This window comes from Aquarana catesbeiana, linkage group LG03, assembly GCF_042186555.1.
Source record: "Aquarana catesbeiana isolate 2022-GZ linkage group LG03, ASM4218655v1, whole genome shotgun sequence".
In the NCBI taxonomy this organism is placed as follows: Eukaryota; Metazoa; Chordata; class Amphibia; order Anura; family Ranidae; genus Aquarana; species Aquarana catesbeiana.
Window position 1 is genome coordinate 656,859,457 of NC_133326.1, and position 20,263 is coordinate 656,879,719.

The 20,263-nt window shown below is 48.5% G+C and overlaps 1 protein-coding gene across 1 annotated transcript in view; it reads right to left on the reverse strand.

The window, feature by feature from the left end:
- DCAF15 (DDB1 and CUL4 associated factor 15) overlaps positions 1 to 19,192 on the reverse strand; it is a 39,043-nt gene extending 19,851 nt beyond the window's left edge. Inside the window, exons 1-3 of the mRNA XM_073622760.1 lie at positions 19,037 to 19,192; positions 16,969 to 17,066; positions 2,669 to 2,804 (exon numbers count right to left, since the gene is read on the reverse strand). Coding sequence (XP_073478861.1) covers positions 2,669 to 2,804; positions 16,969 to 17,066; positions 19,037 to 19,183 — 381 coding nt within the window. The 5' untranslated portion in view covers positions 19,184 to 19,192. The remainder of the gene's footprint in view (positions 1 to 2,668; positions 2,805 to 16,968; positions 17,067 to 19,036) is intronic.
- Between the last annotated feature and the right edge of the window lie 1,071 nt (positions 19,193 to 20,263).

The following is a 20,263-nucleotide window of genomic DNA, read 5'->3' on the forward strand; positions in this document are numbered from 1 at the left end:
AGGGCATTGCCCTTTGATACAGGTAAGCTATGCCCCTGCAGATGGGCACCGCTCAAGCACTGGGACTGAACTGATTATATGCTTACAGCTGTGTACCTTTGTAAATACATTGGATTTTATTTCATTTTATTTTACCACGAAGGGTCTTCTGATGATGCACTAGGCCTCTCTTTTTGTTCTTTCACTTTTTCTCTGAGGTCTGATGAATAAAGGAATGTATAAGAGAGAGGTGTATACTTGCCTGCTTTTAAACTTAAAGCGGAGTTCCACCCAGAAGTGGAACTTCCGCTGATCTGGTTCCTCCCCCCCTGGTGTCACACTTAGCACCTTTCAGGAGGGAGGGGGGGGGGGGGGAGCAGATACCTGTCCAATATAGGTATATGCTCCCACTTTCGGCTAAAGAGCGCTGCAGAATCCGCCGGGCCTTCCTCCATCCCTCCTGTCTTCTGGAAAACACACAGGTCCCAGAAGACAGCAGGGACCACTCAGAAAGTGCATGCGTAGTAGGGAATGCAGTATCCACGGCGATCTATGCCATGTCCATCCCCTCCTCCATTCCCCCTGCTGTCTTCTGGGAGACACATAGGTCCCAGAAGACAGCAGGGACTAGTCAGAACGCGCAGCGCAACTCACGCATGCGTAGTAGGGAAACAGCCTGTGAAGCCGCAAGGCTTCACTTCCCGACTCCCTTACTTTACATGCTGGTGCCTCCACCCAGAGCCGAGGGACGGGGTCGGCTTCGGGTGAGGACATCACGGACGCCCAGGACAGGTAAGTGTCCTCATTTTAAAAAAGTCAGCTGCTGACTTAAATTTTCTTTTCCGGCGGAACTCTGCATTTGAAAAACAAAAACTTGCAAGTGCCAAAAGCAATTGAGAGTGAAAAGCCGTGTAGACGTTGCCTTTGGTGGCACCAGGTTTATTGGAGTCTACCCTTTCCATGTCAGATGAACCAGAAACAACAAGGAAGAAGTAATATTTAATGAAATAGGGGGAAGAGTCAGTCCCTGGTCTAGGGTCCCGATCTGTGGCTCTAGCACACTCCCACAGTCTGTGTCAGAATATGTCCAGTCACGCTGTCAACTAAAGATTTAGTGGGCTGTTTTGCTGGACAATTAAAAAGGGGTGGATTGAGGAGCAATCTGACAGTGACTTGTACTGGCCGCAAATATTTCACTTAAGAAGGAAATTCCACATGGTTTGCAGATACTCAAAAGGCAAGTCAGGATCCCTTTCAAGAGAAGTAGCCTCTGCAACTTACAGGTAATACAAGAATTTCAACACATTTCAAATTCCTTTGTGTAAGATTCCAGGCCAAAAGTCTGCAAACCCTGCTCCCTGATCTTACCAATGGACACTTAGAGAACCAGAGGTTAGTGTGTTAAGCCTCGTACACATGGGCCGAATGTCGGGCGGCACATGTGTACTGCAGCTGGTCCATTCGGCTGGCTTCTGTTGAAGGGGAATGACCGAAAAAGGTCTGACGACCGGCTCCAGATCCGCGCTCATAGCCAATGGCTGACAGTGCTGACCAGAGTGTACTGGTGAGGGGGGGCAGTCCCCCTGTCAGAACACAATAGAACAGTAGACGAGATTGTTAGTACAGCAGCTGTGACTGGAGCAGTCAATTTTTTTTTCGTTCAGCCCACTGGGTTGAACAAAAAAAACCTAGCAGTGTGTATTAGGCTTAAATCTCAGTTCCTGCTAGTGTTGATAACCTACAGTCGCTGTCTAAGAAGTAAGGCAGCAAAAAATTATTTCGCTTTGCTCAACCTCCTTATTGCCCATAAGGTATCAAACAATACTCATCCACTAGCCCTTTCTGTAGAGAAGTGAAGGGTTATAAATAAAGTGGACCTGAAGTCAAAAAGTCCAGATTTGTGATTATTATTATTATACAGAATTTATATAGTGCCAACAGTTTGCGCAACGCTTTACAACATAGGAGCAGACAGAAGTTACAATACAATTCAATACAGGAGGGATCAGAGGGCCCTGCTCGTTAGAGCTTACAATCTAGAAGATGTTATGGGAAACATTTAGCAGTCTTAATTGTACCTAAGAAGTACCCGAAAACAGCAGTCCAACTTTTTTGGAACCAGGGACCACTTTCGTGGCCTGGGTGGGAGGGATGGGTGTTTGGCGGTTGGAGGGGTGGGTGTTAGCGCTTTAATCATCCCGACAGTGAAAGTGCAGTGAAAGAACTTACCAATACTAAAGCCTCTCCCCGGTGCTACGGCCTTGCAAGGAATCCGGCCGGAGCGGGAAACCAGCACATATGCAGTTGGTTACAGGGTTCTGCTCCTATGAGAGTTGAGAATCAGGCGTTTGGTGACAAGCAATGATGCTCTGGTCTCTGCTTGCCCACCTCTTTCAGTGCGGCCTGGCTTCAAGCAAGGCACAGACCGGCACTGGTCCGCAGGCCAGGGGTTGGGGACCCCTGCCCTAAAAGGCACTTCTCATGCCTTGACCCTCATAGCTGTATATGTGCAGTGTGAAATCATTTATGAACCTTAATGCTCCCCTCTTGGCGACTAGCTGTAGTGGACCGTTGGGCTCGAAAACATCTTTTTGGCAGCCACAATTCGTGAATTTCTGCACAGCTGTAACAGATTAGGTCAGATGTTGGTGTCTGTTAGTAAAAAGTCTTAACATGAAATGGCTCTTACCAGACGCAGCTTGCTGTGTCCCTGGAAATGCCACCAGTACAGGTGATAGGAGTAGAAGGAGAAGTCATCGTCCAGGACATCACTGGTATATGACAACACAAAGCGGCCACACTTGGAAAAACCCAGGAAGATGTGTCTGCAGGGACAGAAACACATACAAGTCAAATGAAAGAACAGATAATGTATGGAGGGCCAGTGCCCTGCAGGAGGAATTACGGAAAAAGGGAGCTACCTGCTGCTGTAGGAATATGAAGGCAGCAAGTATGTTCTAGCATTTTGTTGTTAGATTTTATGAAGGGAAGGTCATTTTTTTTTTAATTTATTGAATCATCTAGGCAAATTATATATAGGGAACAACATAAAGTGGCATACCAACATTTAAGTCCTGGCATTCCTTCAAAAAAAAATTGCATGTGTTTTAAAGCAGAACTACATTCAGGTATAAAAACAAAAAAAAAAAAACATTTAATCTATGCATTCATAAATAAAAACCCCAACGCAGAACTCCAGTGAAAATTGGGACCTGTGTGTCTCCCAGAAGACAGCAGGAGGAACGGAGGAGGGGTCGGACATGGCGTAGATTGTCGCAGATACTGTATTAGACAGGTATTTGCTCCCCCCTCCCCTCTGAAAGGTGCCAAATGTGACACCGGAGGGGGTGGGGGGTGGGAGTAACCGGATCAGCGGAAGCTCCATTTCTGGGTGGAACTCCGCTTTAATAGAGAAATTTGTTTAATGGGTTCAAATGACAATTTCTAAAGGCAAGGAGAAAACCAAATTCAGATCCCAGGGGAACAGAAAAGGGGAGCTTGAAAAATAGGATTTTTATAACAGCTTACCTGTAAAATCCTTTTCTTGGAGTACATCACGGAACACAGAGCCACAGTAATAACTGTATGGGTTATATGGCACCTTCAGGTGATGGATACTGGCACACCCTAAACAGGGAGTTCAACTCCCTATTTAACCCCTCCCCTTACCGGGAGTACCTCAGTTTTGTAGCAAAGCAATACACGTGTAACCAGAAAGGGGAGGGACCTCTGTGTCCCGTGATGTACTCCAAGAAAGGGATTTTACAGGTAAGCTGTTATAAAAATCCTATTTTCTTTATCGTACATCAGGGGACACAGAGCCACAGTAATAACTGTATGGGATGTCCCAGAGCAATGCCACCTGAGGGGAGGGGACACAAACAAAAGTAGGTTGCCATCAGAACTGAGGACCAATACTGCTGCCTGCAGCACACTGCGCCCAAAGGAGAGATCCTCATGCCTTCTTAAATCCACCTGATAGAATCTGGTGAATGTATGAACTGAAGACCAAGTTGTGGCCTTGCAGATTTCAGCCATTGAGGCTTGGTGATGCACTGCCCACGAAGCACTAACAGCCCTGGTGGAGTGCATTTTGATTTGAAAAGGTGGAACCTTTGCTTGAATAATTACTTGCCAAATCCACTTAGAAATAGTAGATTTTGACGCTGCCTGTCCTTTTCTAGGACCTTCAGGTAACACAAACAAAACGTTTTTTGAATCTGAGCAGTTGCCTTCAAATAGACTGACTGCTCTCACTACATCAAGAGAATGTAATGACTTTCCTTCCATAAAACAGGGTTCTGGAAAAAATGAAGGTAGAACAATATCCTGGTTTAAATGAAAACCTGAAACCACCTTCAGCAGAAAGCTAGGAGGAGGACGCAATACCACCTAATCCTTGTGAATAATTAAATATGGCTCTTTACAAGAAAGAGCAGCCAATTCTGATACCCTTCTTGCAGAAGATATGGCAACCAGAAAAAAACAACTTCCTTGTCAAAAGGATCAAGGAAGTATGTCATACCGGCTCAAAAGGCTGTTTTTGTAAAACCGACAAAACCAAATTCAAGTCCCAAGGTTTTATGGGAAAACAAAAAAGCAAGGCCCCTAGACAGGGCCGTCTTTAATTTTGATTGGGCCCTGGGCAAACATTTTCTTGGGCCCCCCCCCCCCTCCATTCTGAGACATACAAAAAATAGCAGGTAGACTCAAAATCAGTTTACTGCAGCAGATCACGCAGCGATTGCAATTGTTTGCCAGAGGTTACAGCCTATCCTTGCTGCTCACTGGCTGGTTTGTAGAGGTTACAACACATAATTTCTGCTTGCCGATTGGTTGCTAGAGGTTAATGTACATTATTAGTGCTCACTAATTGGTTGCTAGGGGTTACAGCACATCATTACCACTTACTGATTGGTTGCTAGAGATTAAAGCAGATCACTACTGTTTGGTGATTGGTTGCTAGAGGTTCATGCACATCATTACCTCTCACTGAGCAGTGGAGCAATCCCAAATAATTGAGCAAGTAAAGGGGCACATTAATACACATACTACAGGAGAGGTTCAGAGACTGCGGACATACTGCAGGAGACACTCAGAGACTGCGGACATACTGCAGGAGATTACCAGAGACTGCGGACATACTGCAGGAGACAATCAGAGACTGCGGACATACTGCAGGAGACAATCAGAGACTGCGGACATTATACAGGTGATGGTCAGAGAACTTTCAGCAATGCATAGCTTTACAGTTGAATAACACAGCTCAGGGTTTAAGCAGTCAGGCATTTTATGGGTGTAAGGACATACCTGGACAGCCAAACTCACTACATACATTCAGGACTGTGGGCGGGGCTTCCACTCTCTGCTCTCACTAAAGCAGCTGGGAGCTCCACTGATGCTTTGTTGGGGGGCCTGCGCTACCCGTGAATTGAGCCCCGGATGACAGCTTTGCAGAGCGCACAGAGGACATGGGAGGATGTATTCCGCGCTAATCAGCTGAGAGGGGCAGGGCCGGGAGCTCCACTGACGCTCTGACCCCGCCCACGTGCAGCCTGTGTACTCGGAATAGAGCACCTGTAGTGAGGGACAGTGATCGGAGTGTCATTGGAGCTCCCGGCCCCGCCCCCGGACCTCTGTATTCACCAGCCAGTATAGATGGGGTGGGGCCGGAAGCTCCACTGATACTCCCACTCCGATCACTGGCTCTCACTACAGAAGCTCTTTTCCGAGTACACAGGTTGCACGTGCACGTGGGCGGGGTCAGAGCGTCAGTGGAGCTCCCGGCCCCACCCCCCCTCAGCTGGCTAGCGAGGAATACATCCTCCCGTGTACTCTGTGCGCTCTGCAAAGCTGTCATCGGGGCCCCAATTCACGGCTAGCGCAGGCCCCCCAACAAAGATTGGGCCCAGGGCAAGTGCCCTGTTTGCCCTGCGCTAAAGACGGCCCTGACCCTAGAAGAGGGAAACCTTTGTACCCCCCCGGTACGGTGTCCTGAAACATGTCAGGCTTATAGAGAAATATGTATTCATAATCGAAAGTGTAAAGAAATATATCATGAGAAGAAATCTTGTTGCACTTTGTATAAGCACTTTTGTATAGATCTATGTTTAGATCGACTTGTTTTTATGCTTTTTTAAGCAATTTCTAACAAACAAACTTTTTATCATAACTTAACTGTTTTGTTCGCCTATAAAGTCCCGCTGTACCAGGGGGTACAAAGGTTTCCCTCTTCTAGGGTCCTTGCTTTTTTGTATTATAATTTGGAATGTTGGCAACATGTTATTGAGGGTTATGTAATCTCCCTCTGTGGTTCACTATACTATATATATATATACACAAGGTCTTAAGGGTGACCTAACCTGCGGATTAAGCCATGTCATCCCCTGTATAAAACTACGGACCAGGGAATGCGAAGCAAGTGGACGTTGAAACAATACTGATAAGGCCGAGACCTGGCCTTTGATAGTACTCAAGGCCAGCTTCATCTCCAATCCTATTTGCAGAAAGGCAAGGATTCTACCTATAACCTACTTTCTAGGATGCCAACCCCTGGACTCGCACCAGGAAACATATGCCTTCCAGACTCTATAATAAACGACTCTGGAAGCTGGCTTCCTTGCATTGAATCAAGGTAGAGATCACTGAACCTGAAAACCCACGATTCTTCAGAATGTGGGTTTCAATAGCCAAACCGTTAAATTCAGCGTTTGTAAGGTAGGATGGAACACCGGCCCCTGCAATAGCAGGTCTGGATGTGGTAGTAGGGTCCATGGGGCCCCTACCGCCATCTTTACAATCTCTGCATACCAAAATCTTCTGGGCCACAAGAACCACCGACTTCCTTTCCTGCATGATCCTGCAAAGAAGTTGTGGTAGCAGCAGAATAGGAGGGAATGCATAAATCAGTGAGAACTGATCCCACAGGGTCACCAACGCATCTGTTCCTTATGTGAGTGGATCCCTTGTACTTGACACAAAGTTATCGACTTTGTTGTTGAACCTGGGTGCAAACAGATCTACGTCCGGGATCCCCCATCTTTGGCATATAGCTAGGAAGATGTCAGGGTGAAGGGACCATTCCCCCGGGAACAACTGCTGGCGACTCAAGTAGTCCACCTGCCAATTCTCTACCCCTGGAATGAAGATTGCCAATATGCACGGTACATGCTTTTCTGCCCAGGTTAGGATATGGTTTACCTCTCCCTGAGCTGCATTACTTCTGGTGCCCCCTTGGTGATTGATATAAGCCACTGCTGTGGCATTGTCGGATTGAATCTTGACAGGACAATTCCACGACCTGAATGTCCAGGCCCTTAGGGCTAGACGCGCTGCCCGAATCTCTAGAATGTTGATGGGCAAGGTCCTTTCAGTTCTGGACCATTTTCCTTGGACAGTCGCCTCTTCCAGCACTGCTCCCCAACCCGAAAGGCTGGCAGCTGTTGTTACCACCTTCCAGGTAACTGGTAAGAAGGATTTCCCCTTCTGCAGATTCTTGGATATCCTCCACCAACTCAGGCTCTGGCACACCTTTGGTGACAGACGCATTGGAAAATCTAGCGTTTGGACCACCTTGTTCCAGGCAGACAGGATACTGTTTTGCAGCAGTCTCAAATGAGACTGAGCAAAGGGAATCACTTCGAATGAAGCCACCATGCTTCCCAACAAACTCATGCAAAGGCGAATAGAAGGACCCTTCTTTGCCCTGACCACCTGAACCAGCTCCTTTATGGAACTGATATTTGCCTGGGGTAAAAACACCCTCTTCTCGGCTGTATCTATATTCAGACCCAAGTACTCTCAGTCTTCTTAATGGTTTTAAAGAAGATCTCTCTAGGTTGAAGTAGGGCTGGGAAAAAAAATCGATTTAAATCTTGAATCGAGTTGAGAGGTCAAATCGATTCAAAATTTAAGCAAATCAATTTTTTTAGATCTTTTTTTTTTCACCGCGCCGGTCCCGAGGCGCTGCGGGCATGAGTTTTTAGGCGGGGGCTTCGGCCTAGTCCGCGGCTACAGTCGGACGCTGCGGACTAGGCCGAAGCCGTGGCCTCGCCCAAAAACTCATGCCCGCAGCGCCTCCGGACCGGCGCTGACACCGCGCCGGGCCTGAAGAGCTGCAGGCAAGGAGTTTTTAGGTGAGGCCGCGGCTTCGGCCTAGTCCGCGAGGCCGGACGCCGCGGACTAGGCCGAAGCCTCGCCTAAAAGCTCATGCCCGCAGCGCCTCGGGACCGGCACGGTTTCCAAAGAAAAGAAAAGAAAAAAAAAAAAAACTCGATTCGAATCGTGAATCGAGTTTTTTTTTTTTTAAGAGAATCGAACATTTTTTTTTTTTTTTTAAGAAAATCTCCCAGCCCTAGGTTGAAGACCCAACCTAGGTATTCCAGGTAGTCGATTGTGGTGACCATGCTTTGGTCTAAGCGGACTAATGGCATGTCTATCAAGAGTAGGTCGTCTAGGTATGCTACAATTGTTATACCTTGAGTCCTTAATCTGGCCAGAGGAAGGGCCAGAAGTTTTGTAAACACCCGAGGTGCAGTAGCTAGACCGAAAGGCAAGGCTACAAACTGAAAATGGAGCCTTTCTACTTTGAAAACGCAGATATTTTTGGTGAGCAGGGAAAATAGGTACATGTGGGTATGCATCCCTGATGTTGATTGACACCAGAAGTTCTCCCCCTTGTAGGATGGAGACAACAGATTGGATTGATTCCATGCGAAAAGAGCAGATATTCAGGAACCGGTTTAGATCCTTGAGATCTATAATGGGTCTGACATCCCTATTTGGTTTTGGCACCGTGAAAAGGTTTGAAAAACCCCAACCCCCTGCTCCTCCGCGGGGACTGACATGATCCCTTTTTGAGACAAAAGTCGGTCTAATGCTTGAAAAAGAGACTTCTTTTTCTCTGGATCCTTGGACATTTGACCTGAGGAAAACAAGGAGGTGGGAAATCTCGGAACTCTAGTTTGTAACCTAGAGCTATTATGGAGACCACCCATCTGTCTCAAAACTCCTCCTGCCAGACCCTTGAGAACTACAGAAGTCTTCCCCCCACTCAAGTGAGCAGGGGCGCCCCTTCATAAGAGGCTTTAGTGTTCTGTCTTGTAGGTTTGCTCCCCCAGGACTTCTTTTGTCCCTGGGGTTGACCCTGAGGTCCTCTTGAACCTGACGGTGGAGGCAGTCGCAAATACCTGGAGGATGATGCCCCTGGCACTGGAGAAAGAGCCCCGTTTAAATGAGGGACATTTACTCTTTTTCTTAACTGGCAAAAGGGTACATTTCCCCATCCCCAAACAGCCTTTCACCGCTGAAAGGAAAAACAGCCAGGAGCTTTTTAGCATGGCGTTTCGGCTGACCAACTTTTCAACCATAAGATTCTACGCATATGCACCAACCCAAGAGTAAGGCGAGAGGTTTGCAGACTAGAATCTCTGATTGCATCAATTGCAAAACACAAAGCCCCTGGCAGCTCAGCTAAATCCTGGGCCTGCTGTTCAGAGAAAACCTTGAGCACCTGTCTCAAATGGTCTCTCAGGGGTTGACACACCCCAATTGCTGCCACTGCAGGTTGGGCTACTGGACCTGCCAAAGAAAAAATATGTTTTTTAACAGGAATTCCAATTTTTTATCAGTTGGATTCCTAAGCATTTGTGCATTGTCAACCGGACAAGTCAAACTTTTATTTACAGAGGATATAGCAGCGTCAATTGCTGGTATACTCCACCTCTTAGTAAATTTTTTCTCCCATAGGATAAAGTGTTGAAAAATTTTTAGGAGGGAAAAAGTGCTTCTCTAGGTGATCCCACTCAGAATACTTAAGCTTTTCCAGCAATGAATGGACAGGAAAGTCATGCAAGCTTGAGGAGGCTTTAGTGAACCCAAACTTTAAATGTGGAGCGGACCATTTCAGTAAGAGAATGCACCAGCAATTTCTCAGCTTGTGAAGCTGCAGAAGGTCCTTCCCCACTTTGATTCCTCAGAAGAGGAGTCATCAGTCTCATCACGGTCCCCTGAGGGGGATTCATCTTCCCCCTCCCACTGTTCCTCTGTTTGAGGGTCCTAGTGGTAGAAGGGGACTTAATGCATTTTCTTCCACTCTGTGAACATGCGATTAAAAATGTTAACCTTTCCTCTAATCCAATCATGGCTGAGGAGAAAACCTCCTCAGTAATAGACAGGGGCTGAAATGACGGAAGCAATTGCAACCCCTGACGACCCCGACGGCTTACTCTGACCACTCTTCCTAGGCCCTTCAGGGGGGATGGTGTTGCAGAGGGAGGGTCCTTACAGCCTGAGGGCGAACCCTTTGAGCCCTTGTTTTTTGGGGTACTTGTACCTCCCCTTCTGACCATAGTGCTAAACACAAATGCAGAGGTACTAATAAAAACGCACCGACTGCTGAGCAAATAGTCCAGCAACTGCCGCTGCTATTAATGCTCAGCCTGATGCTAACTAAATGTGCCCTGGAAATGCCTTTGTCACTAACACTCACATGCCCCGTCTGCTCTAAACAGCCCCGCGTTATGAATGCCTGAGGTACGTCAACGCGGCGCTAAGCCCCGTCCCTTTCTCCGACTTCCCACCACCCCCGCCACTCTGTAGGGAAGCTGATGGACGGAGAACCGCCAGCAGCGCAGCATACCGCCGACTGGTCCGTGCTCCCTCTGCCTCCTGGAGAGAGAAGAGATACTTCTGTCCAGGTGGGGGATGTTAAAAGAGAAAAAAAAACCCCTTCCAACATCTTACCTGAGGCTTGGGACTGGAGGAAGCGTGCAGCTTGTATTGACACAAAGCGAGACTGACAAGCATGGAACAGGTACGTGCTCTTGACAGCCCCCGGTGGCGACTTTAGGCATGACAACATTTAGTTAAAGGAGAAAACCCATGAGAACTAAAAAAATTCTTTAGGAATCTGCCTTACCTTATCCTGCTGCAGGGTTCTGTGGTAAACCAAACAGACCCAATCTTCACTCTTCACGGTGGGCTCCGTTAGGAAACCTTCAAGGACCCGGGCCACTTTTTATCAGGGGTTCCACACCCTTGGACCTGTAAAGCACCCCGCCAGGAAATATGGCTGAAAAAACAAAAGCACTGGATCACGGGGTACAGCTCTCTAAAAAGAGAAGCGTTACAGGCAAAACCTTTTTTATTCCGACATGAGGCCTGGGTACCATTGAATTTGGCCTAAAAAGACACTTTGAATGGATCCGGGTGCATGGCCTGCTCCAACAAGGATTATTCCAGCGGAGCTCAGCACATCTTTACTTGTGACCAACACCTTAGACACTGGCGAAAAAACGGAGGTACTCCTGGTAAAGGGAGGGGTTATATAGGGAGTGAATTTCCAGTCTTGGGTGTGCCAGTGTCCATCACCTAAAGGTTGCCTATAACCCATACAATTAATACTGTGGCTCTGTGTCCCGTGATGTAAGATAAAAAAATTGGGGTGCACTTCTATAAGGGAGGGGGGCTTGTGAGGATTTGGCAAATATGGAATGCCAAACTTTGTGGGTAGATGGTGAACAAAGTATCCTTGAAGTGGAAGTTGAGGAAGTGGAGAAACCAAAGAAATGTTTGACGGCCAGAGTGGGAGATGACTTTGTAGTCTAGCGCTTAGGTTACTTGCGCTGAGGAAGATGGATGATCTTGTTGTCAGTAAGGTTCTTCAAACCAGTACTTTAGCCAAAGTGCCTTATACATATGCATCCACATTGAGGCACCTCATGTGAGAGAGGAGATGGAAGGCTGCCAGGAAACCATCACAGCCAAAATTAAATGTTGCAGCCATCTGCTCCACGAGTACAAAAACAAGGGAACAACCGCAGCACTGGCTAGATCCCTTAGGCCCCTTTCACACTGGGGCGGTGGGGGCGTCGGCGGTACAACAGCGGTATTTTTAGCGCTGCTGTACCGTCGATCTTGTAGCTGTATTCGGCCGTTAGCGGTGCGGTTTTAACCCCCGCTGGCGGCCGAAAAAGGGTTAAAATCACTCGTACAGCGCGGCTATAGCCGCGGTATAGCCGCGCTGTCCCATTGATTTCAATGGGCAGGAGCGGGGAATACACCGCTCCTTCACCGCTCCAAAGAAGCGGTTTGCAGGACTTTTTTCACCGTCCTGCCAGCGCACCGCTTCAGTGTGAAAGCCCTCGGGCTTTCACACTGAACAAACAGCGGAGGCTGTTTAGGGGCGGTTTGCAGGCGGTATTTTTAGCGCAATACCGCCTGCAAACCGCCTCAGTGTGAAAGGGGCCTTAAAGAGGAAGTAAACCCTAGTGGGTTTTACTTCCTCTTTGTTCCCTGCAAAGTAAAAGCATAATGGGCTAGTACGCATCGCATACTAGCCCATTATGTGCCACTTACTTGGTCCACGATGTCACCGCGTCCATCTTCAACCCCTCTTCCTTCTGGGGCCATGGACTCCGGCTCTGTGACTGGCCGGTGTCACCTTCCGCGCGGGAGCCGACGGTCACTATAGAAATGGCACGACCGTGCCCTTTCTTCAGTGCGCATGGGCCAATGACGTCAGAGCAAGTGTATATGACGAATATCTCCTAAACCGATAATTTCAATACCTACAGGTAAGCTTCATTATAGGCTTACCTGTAGGGAAAAGTGGTTGTACAGGGTATACAACCACTTTAAAGGAAGAGCTCCAGTCCCCCCCACAAAATTAAAATCTATTTTAAACCAAGGACAGGGATCCAGTGATGTCCTCACCCGAGCGGATTCGTCAATTGGCTTTGGGTGTAGAAGGCATCTTAAGTAAGAGAACCCAACAGTGAAGCTTTGCGGCTTCACAGCCAGTTTCCTACGGGGGGGCAAACTTCCACACAGATCGCCACAGTAATCTGACCGGAAGTAGGAGCAGATACCTGTTCCCCCTAAAAAGTGCCAAATGCGGGGGTAGAGGATGCAAACAAGTGGAACCTCCCCTTTTGGGTGAAATTCCGCTTTATGGGGTTTTGGCCAGTCAGAGATGATATAACAGAGTAAAGCAGCCTGAATCAGGTGTAGAGCAGGATCCATCTGTGAAAACAGAGCCCTGGAAAGAGCTTCTAACTGCATGTTGGGTGCCGACAGACAGATGTATACTCTTACCTTTAGAGCAAGCACAGTACTAAGGTGAGACACAGCCAGGTTCAATGGGAATAGACCACTTCTGAACAAAATCCTCACAAAAAAGCATACACTGCTAACAAGCGCTTTTGGGGAAGCAAGTCACTTATCATGACAAGTCCAATCTCCATAAAGGAAAAAAAAAAGGGAAAAGCAGGTGCAATGTGGAGTCTTTAAAGAAGCAAAACGATAATCCTCCAGTTTCTGAGTGGTGCACAGTATAACAAAAGTCAAATTGGATTTTGTTAATTTATTGCACTAATACAGCTACAATCAAATCAAGTGTTAATTTAGGAGTAATAGCAGAAGACTCTTCAGAAGCAATCTTATTAGTCAGGGGCTTGAGCGATCAGAATCAGACTAAGGGGTGGATTTACTAAAACCGGAGAATGTAAAATCTGGTGCAGCTCTGCATTATAATCAGCTTCCAGGTTTTTGGGGTTTTTTTTGTCAAATTTAAGCACTAATTCACACTGCAACACAGAGTGGCAGGAATGATTCGCAACTCCAGCCATGCTAGGGGGCAGTGTGGTGCACAATTTAATCGCATCGCACTGCTCCCTTTTTCATTTGTGTTTACAAAACGTGCACTTCATTAACTGCAATGTCCGGGAGAACAATGCTATTCAGGCTGGTGTGCTGCGATAAAATTCAGCATGTCTGCATTTTAGTGCAGCACTGGGCTGCATTGCAGTGTGAATGGGACACATAGGAAACAATTATTTCTGGCGTGTCCCCGCAGTGACAGACATTTTACCATTCAGTAAAACGTCTGTCATCGCACATAGTGTCAGTTTGGCAAGCTGCATTGGCTACCATGCACAGCTGCACCAGAGATTGTACTCTCCAGTTTTAGCCTGGGTTCACACATATGTCAACACAGACATTGCATGTCATTCGCACCCGCATTGCTGTGCCAATGTCTGTGCAATGCAAGATCAGCCATACAGTTGTATGGCTGAACTCCCATTGGATTCGCACAAAAAAGGTGCAGAGACTACCCCCCCCCCCGCACTGGAATCGGATCGCATAAGTGTTCACACCCATGCGATCTGATTCCTGTCCGAATCCACAGTTCACACTGAGATCTGTGAACCGATCTGGGGGTGTCATTCACATCGTATTTACACCCGCAGCGGTTCGCAGGAGGCGGTGTGAACTACCTGCGGGAGAGATGCGATACGGGAACAGGCACTGGAGTCGCTCTGGTTCCCGCATCGCTATAGTGTGAACCCAGGCTTAGTCTCTGTGGCTGATAAGTCAAAAGCAGCCAGGGCCACGGGTAAACCAGATACATTTGCTTTGCTTTGAATTTGCTTTAGAAGGCGTGGGTGTGCGCTTCTGGCCTCTGTGTTCAAGGTCAGTAAATACCTGGGTCATTAAGTTTTGTATGACTGTAGTAAAAACCCCACCCTGGAGGGCAGAGGATCCAGTGACAACAGAAAGAACAAAAATAGGAGAGACGAACAGCATGATTCCACTCGGCAGCCATGCTGCAAGCAGTGTTGGCAGAAAGTGAGCTGAGGCATCGGGCCGGACCTTCATATCTAGGATAAGACATATTGCTGCCACAGTGCTCTAAGGCAGCGTAAAGGGCTCAAGGTAAGGGGCAAAGTCTCCAGTACCCAGGCATACAGCTGATAGCAAGTGAGGGTCCGATGGCCTCAGGTGACAAGTTGCTGTAGGTGAGCAGCAGGAATGGATCAAAGATTGAAATTCCACGTTGGTCTTTATAAGAGGGAGGAGCAGCAGCAGAAAGATGCTACTTTATAGCAGATGGGAGCACAGACTCCACCAACAGGGTGAAATCAGCCCTCAAAGACATTGGGCACCTCTAGCGAAATGTTTGACAGGATGTAGAGAACAGCCTCAGGCTTGGCTCCTCCTAGGCCACGCCCTCTGATGTCTCACTCCACCCCCAGGGGTTAGTGACATCTATGGCTAAGCCCCCGGGGGGTAGGGCGAAACACGTCGGGGACACGGCCTAAGAGGAGCCAAGGCTGAGGCCGTTCTTAAATTCTGTCAAACATTTCGCTGGAGGTGTGCGGCGTCTCTGTACTGCACCGCCATGGCACTTCCTAGATGAGTTTTTCAGGCGCCTGCACCCTTCCCAATTGTGGATCACCAAAGCGGTCAAAGGGATACAGTGACCTCGCTGCAAGCGTTTAGGTTGTTGTGAGCTCAGTCCCACACTGTTAACCCCCTTTCCAGACAAGAAGAAAAAGGGGGGCGGTGATAATGGCACCCAGCGACCGATAAAAATTACGTGGCTCCCAATGCTCAGCCTGACCCGCCTACCCACAGTGACTCTTCAGAGACAACAGGGTAAGCACTGAGGCAATGCAGGTGGTTCCAAAGCGCCCGACAAGGAGCCCAGTGCCCAAAGGTCACCACCCCGGCAACATCTAGTCCAGCAGGGTCTGGGTGAGGCACTCCAAAAGGTCAGGCTGAGGACAATCACTCCGGATAGCTGCAAATCTGAGGGAAGCCTTCAGCAGCAGTGTAGAGAACACACCATGAATAAAGAAGAATAGGCGAGTCTCTAGCAGAGCGGCAGAAAATATGTCCACTCTCCTAGAGGACAATCAAAAACACCGAGGCATGCTGGTAGTGGGAGGGGTTATACTGAGCTGGCCAACAGTTTTTTTTATTGCATGTGTTAAATCCTCCTGTAGGTGGCAGTATAACTTAAAGGTCAGTCTCTCTGTGGGCTAGAAAGAAGTGGCTTTTGCTACTCACCTTCAATATAGACCTGCCCCCCCCCCCCCACAGTACTTTTTGGCCTCATGATGTGCTCATTCTTTTAGAATGAATGACTGTCTGCATCATTCATCCCACATCCTTGAGCCCAAGCCTGTCGTATACCCTTACCCTAATCTATGACCAGACAGTAAAGGTGAAACCGCATGATGAGCTCATTTCTGTGTTCTCCTCCTATCAGCACATGGACTGATTAGCTCCTTGTGCTGCTTCTCCTTCACCCTCCCTAAGCTATGCTGTATAGGGCCTGCAGGAGGCCGATACCAAGGCAAGCTTAGGTACTTATACTGCTTGCAATTAAAAAAAAAAAAAAAAAAAAAAACCCTCATGTATTGATGCTGCAAAGCACTATTTGTGTATATTGTAGCTTTAAAGAGGAATCCCAGGTATGGCTATTTTATACTTTTTATATAGCTTGGATCAAATGTAACTCTGTATAGAACATACTTGTCTGAAGTTCCTGGAAATCACTCAGACACCCCGACTCCAGTGATCTCCGCTAGCTTCCAGGTCCCTCACCAAGCTCTGCTGCATTGAGAACACAGGAGGTCAGCTGGGCACCATTCAAAAGAATGCTTTGGGTGTTCTGAATGAATGCAAAGCGTTCTCTGATTGGACAGGATGGAGACAGCTCACAGCCCCACCCCTCCACATCATCCAACCAGAAACCACTTGAGATTAACTAAAACTGGAGTGCGCAAAATCTGGTGCAGCTGTGCATAGAAACCAATCAGCTTCCAGGTTTTGTTGTCAAAGCTTAATTGAACAAGCTAAAGTTAGAAGCCGATTGGCTACCATTCACAGCTGCACCAGATTCTGAGTGCTCCAGTTTTAGTAAGTATCCCTCTTCGTATTCTTTTAGAAAATGCAAAGCATTCTCTGAATGGTGCCCATGGCGTGTCAGATCTCTGCAGAGAGACCACTGCTTCCACATAGAGAGCAAGGATCCATCTCTGCAGCTGATGGCAGTTGGCCGCTTCCTAAGGAAAACTAACTGGAATTCTATGAACAAGGTTTGTTTGGATGTCCCTGGAATCTAATAAACATGAGGATCAGTTGGTGTGTAAACCAAGCAGCACTCTCCCAGGCGGGGTGCGGAAAGGATGTGATATTTACCCTTTTTGTAGGAACTCCTCATCCACAATATTGCGCAGAGAGACGCAGAGGCGGGGCGGAAGCTTCCGGAACAGACGAGGGGAGAGCTGACCTGTGATCTGAGGAAGAGAGAAACCTTTCCTTATTCCAGGACCACATACTGGAAATAATACCAACATTTATGGCCACTGCAAGGAGGAGAATTCTACTACAGACACCCCGGAGGAGGAGGGAGAGAGACCAGGAGAGTCCATGGATCCGATATCCACACACTGAGGGGTCACAGACATTCCTCCACCCAGTGTGTGTGTGTGTATATGTGTGTATGGACAACTCTGATTACCGGATCCTCCTCACACCCCCATCTTCTGTATTATAATCTTACATTACAAACAATGACTGGAGGGAGGAGCCCAGGAAATACACGCCTTATATTTCCCAATCCTCTACAATTGTTACATTGTATTCCTTGTTACATCACATTTGTATTTCCTGCACTTCTCAGCTCCACCTAGTGGCCATAATACCGCATTTCACTAGTCATCAGAATAATATCCAGCCCCATCCAACACTCCTTATTACATGCTGGTCCCTCCCCTTATTACACACTGGACCCTCCCCTTATTACAGGCTGGACCCTCCCCCTCTCCTTAATACACGCTGGACCCTCCCCTTATTACACGCTGGACCCTCCCCCTCTCCTTATTACATGCTGGTCCCTCCCCTTATTACATGCTGGTCCCTGCCCCTCTCCTTATTACACACTGGTTCCTCCCCTTATTACACGCTGGTCCCTCCCCTTATTACACGCTGGTCCCTCCCCTTATTACACGCTGGTCCCTCCCCCTCTCCTTATTACACGCTGGTCCCTCCCCTTATTACATGCTGGTCCCTGCCCCTCTCCTTATTACACACTGGTTCCTCCCCTTATTACACGCTGGTCCCTCCCCTTATTACACGCTGGTCCCTCCCCTTATTACACGCTGGTCCCTCCCCCTCTCCTTATTACATGCTGGTCCCTCCCCTATTACATGCTGGTTCCTCCCCTTATTACATGCTGGACCCTCCCCTTATTACACGCTGGACCCTCCCCTTATTACACGCTGGACCCTCCCCCTCTCCTTATTACATGCTGGTTCCTCCCCTATTACATGCTGGTTCCTCCCCTTTTACATGCTGGTCCCTGCCCCTCCCCTTATTACACGCTGGTCCCTCCCCTTATTACACGCTGGTCCCTCCCCTTATTACACGCTGGTCACTCCCCTTATTACACGCTGGTCACTCCCCTTATTACACGCTGGTCCCTGCCCCTCTCCTTATTACACACTGGTCCCTCCCCTTCTCCTTATTACACGCTGGTTCCTCCCCTTATTATACACTGGACCCTTCCCTTATTGCATGCTGGTCCTTCCCCCCTCCCCTTATTATAAGCTGGACCCTCCCCCTCTCCTTATAACATGCTGGTTCCTCCCCTTATAAGATGCTGGTCCCTCCCCTTATAACATACTGGTCCCTCCCTCTCCTCCTTATTATGCTCCAACCACTCCCCTTATTACACTACGCTCCTCCCTCTCCGTATTACACTCCATTCCATTTATTACACTCAACCCCTCCCCCTTCTCTCCTTATTGCACTCCAGTCCCCCCTCTTGTTATGCTCCATCCCTCCCCTCTATTATGCTTCAGCCCCTCCCCCTCTCCTTATTACACTCTAGCTCAAGTCCTTATTATGCTCTGGCCCCTCTACTTATTACGCTCTATCCTCTCCCCTTATTACACTCCAGCCCCTCCCCCTGATCTTTGTACACCAGCACATCCCCCTTATTACAACCTGCTCCCTCCCCTTTATTACACTCCAGCCCCCCCTCTCCTTATTGCACTCCAGCCCCTCCCCCTTCCTTATGACATCCTGCTTCCTATCCTTTATTACACTCCAGCCCCTCCCCCATTACACACTGCCCCTTTCCATTATTACACTCCAGCCCATCCCCCCCATGGTCTATTATTGTCCCTCTTCCCACCCCCGCTCTCTGTAATCCTCCCTCCTCAGTATTAACACCTCTCAGCCCCGGACCCGCCCCTCCCGGTACCTTCACCCGGTCCAGCTGTCGGATCACGTGGTCCCGGGGTCCCCATTTCCGGCTTGCGCCCCGGTCCGATTTCGAGCTCGGCGCCATTTCCCCGCCGGTGCCTTCGCTTCCGGCAACCAATCCCGCCCTCCTTTCCTGTGACGTCATGTCCCGGCGCTCCCCGCGCGCTGATTGGCGGGAGGAGAACTTGAAGTTCCCGCGGTGTGATTGACGCCGACTTTTGTCCTGCAGGGGAATCTGGCCAATCAGGGCGCCGGGGAGGGGCGGGACCAGGTCCCATGGAAACGCTGCAGACGCCTGGGCTCGGTGCTCAGTACTGCAGAGCTGGCTGGGTGTAGTGTGATGGCATCATTGTGTCATCACATACGGGGATATGGGGAGGATAAGGAGCCTCAGTAACACCACTCACCTCATACAGTGATATGGAGGGACAAGGGACCTCACCACTCACCTTCATTGTGTCCTCACCTCATACAGTGATATGGAGGCACAGGGGACCTCACCACTCACCTTCATTGTGTCCTCACCTCATACAGTGATATGGAGGGACAAGGGACCTCACCACTCACCTTTATTGTGTCCTCACCTCATACAGTGATATGGAGGGACAAGGGACCTCACCACTCACCTTCATTGTGTCCTCACCTCATACAGTGATATGGAGGGACAAGGGACCTCACCTTCATTGTGTCCTTACCTCATACAGTGATATGGAGGGACAAGGGACCTCACCACTCACCTTCATTGTGTCCTCACCTCATACAGTGATATGGAGGCACAGGGGACCTCACCACTCACCTTCATTGTGTCCTCACCTCATACAGTGATATGGAGGCACAGGGGACCTCACCACTCACCTTCATTGTGTCCTCACCTCATACAGTGATATGGAGGAACAAGGGACCTCACCACTCACCTTCATTGTGTCCTCACCTCATACAGTGATATGGAGGGACAAGGGACCTCACCTTCATTGTGTCCTTACCTCATACAGTGATATGGAGGGACAAGGGACCTCACCACTCACCTTAATTGTGTCCTTACCTCATGCAGTGATATGGAGGGACAAGGGATCTCACCTTCATTGTGTCCTCACCTCATACAGTGATATGGAGGGACAAGGAACCTCACCACTCACCTTCATTGTGTCCTCACCTCATACAGTGATATGGAGGAACAAGGGACCTCACCACTCACCTTCATTGTGTCCTCACCTCATACAGTGAT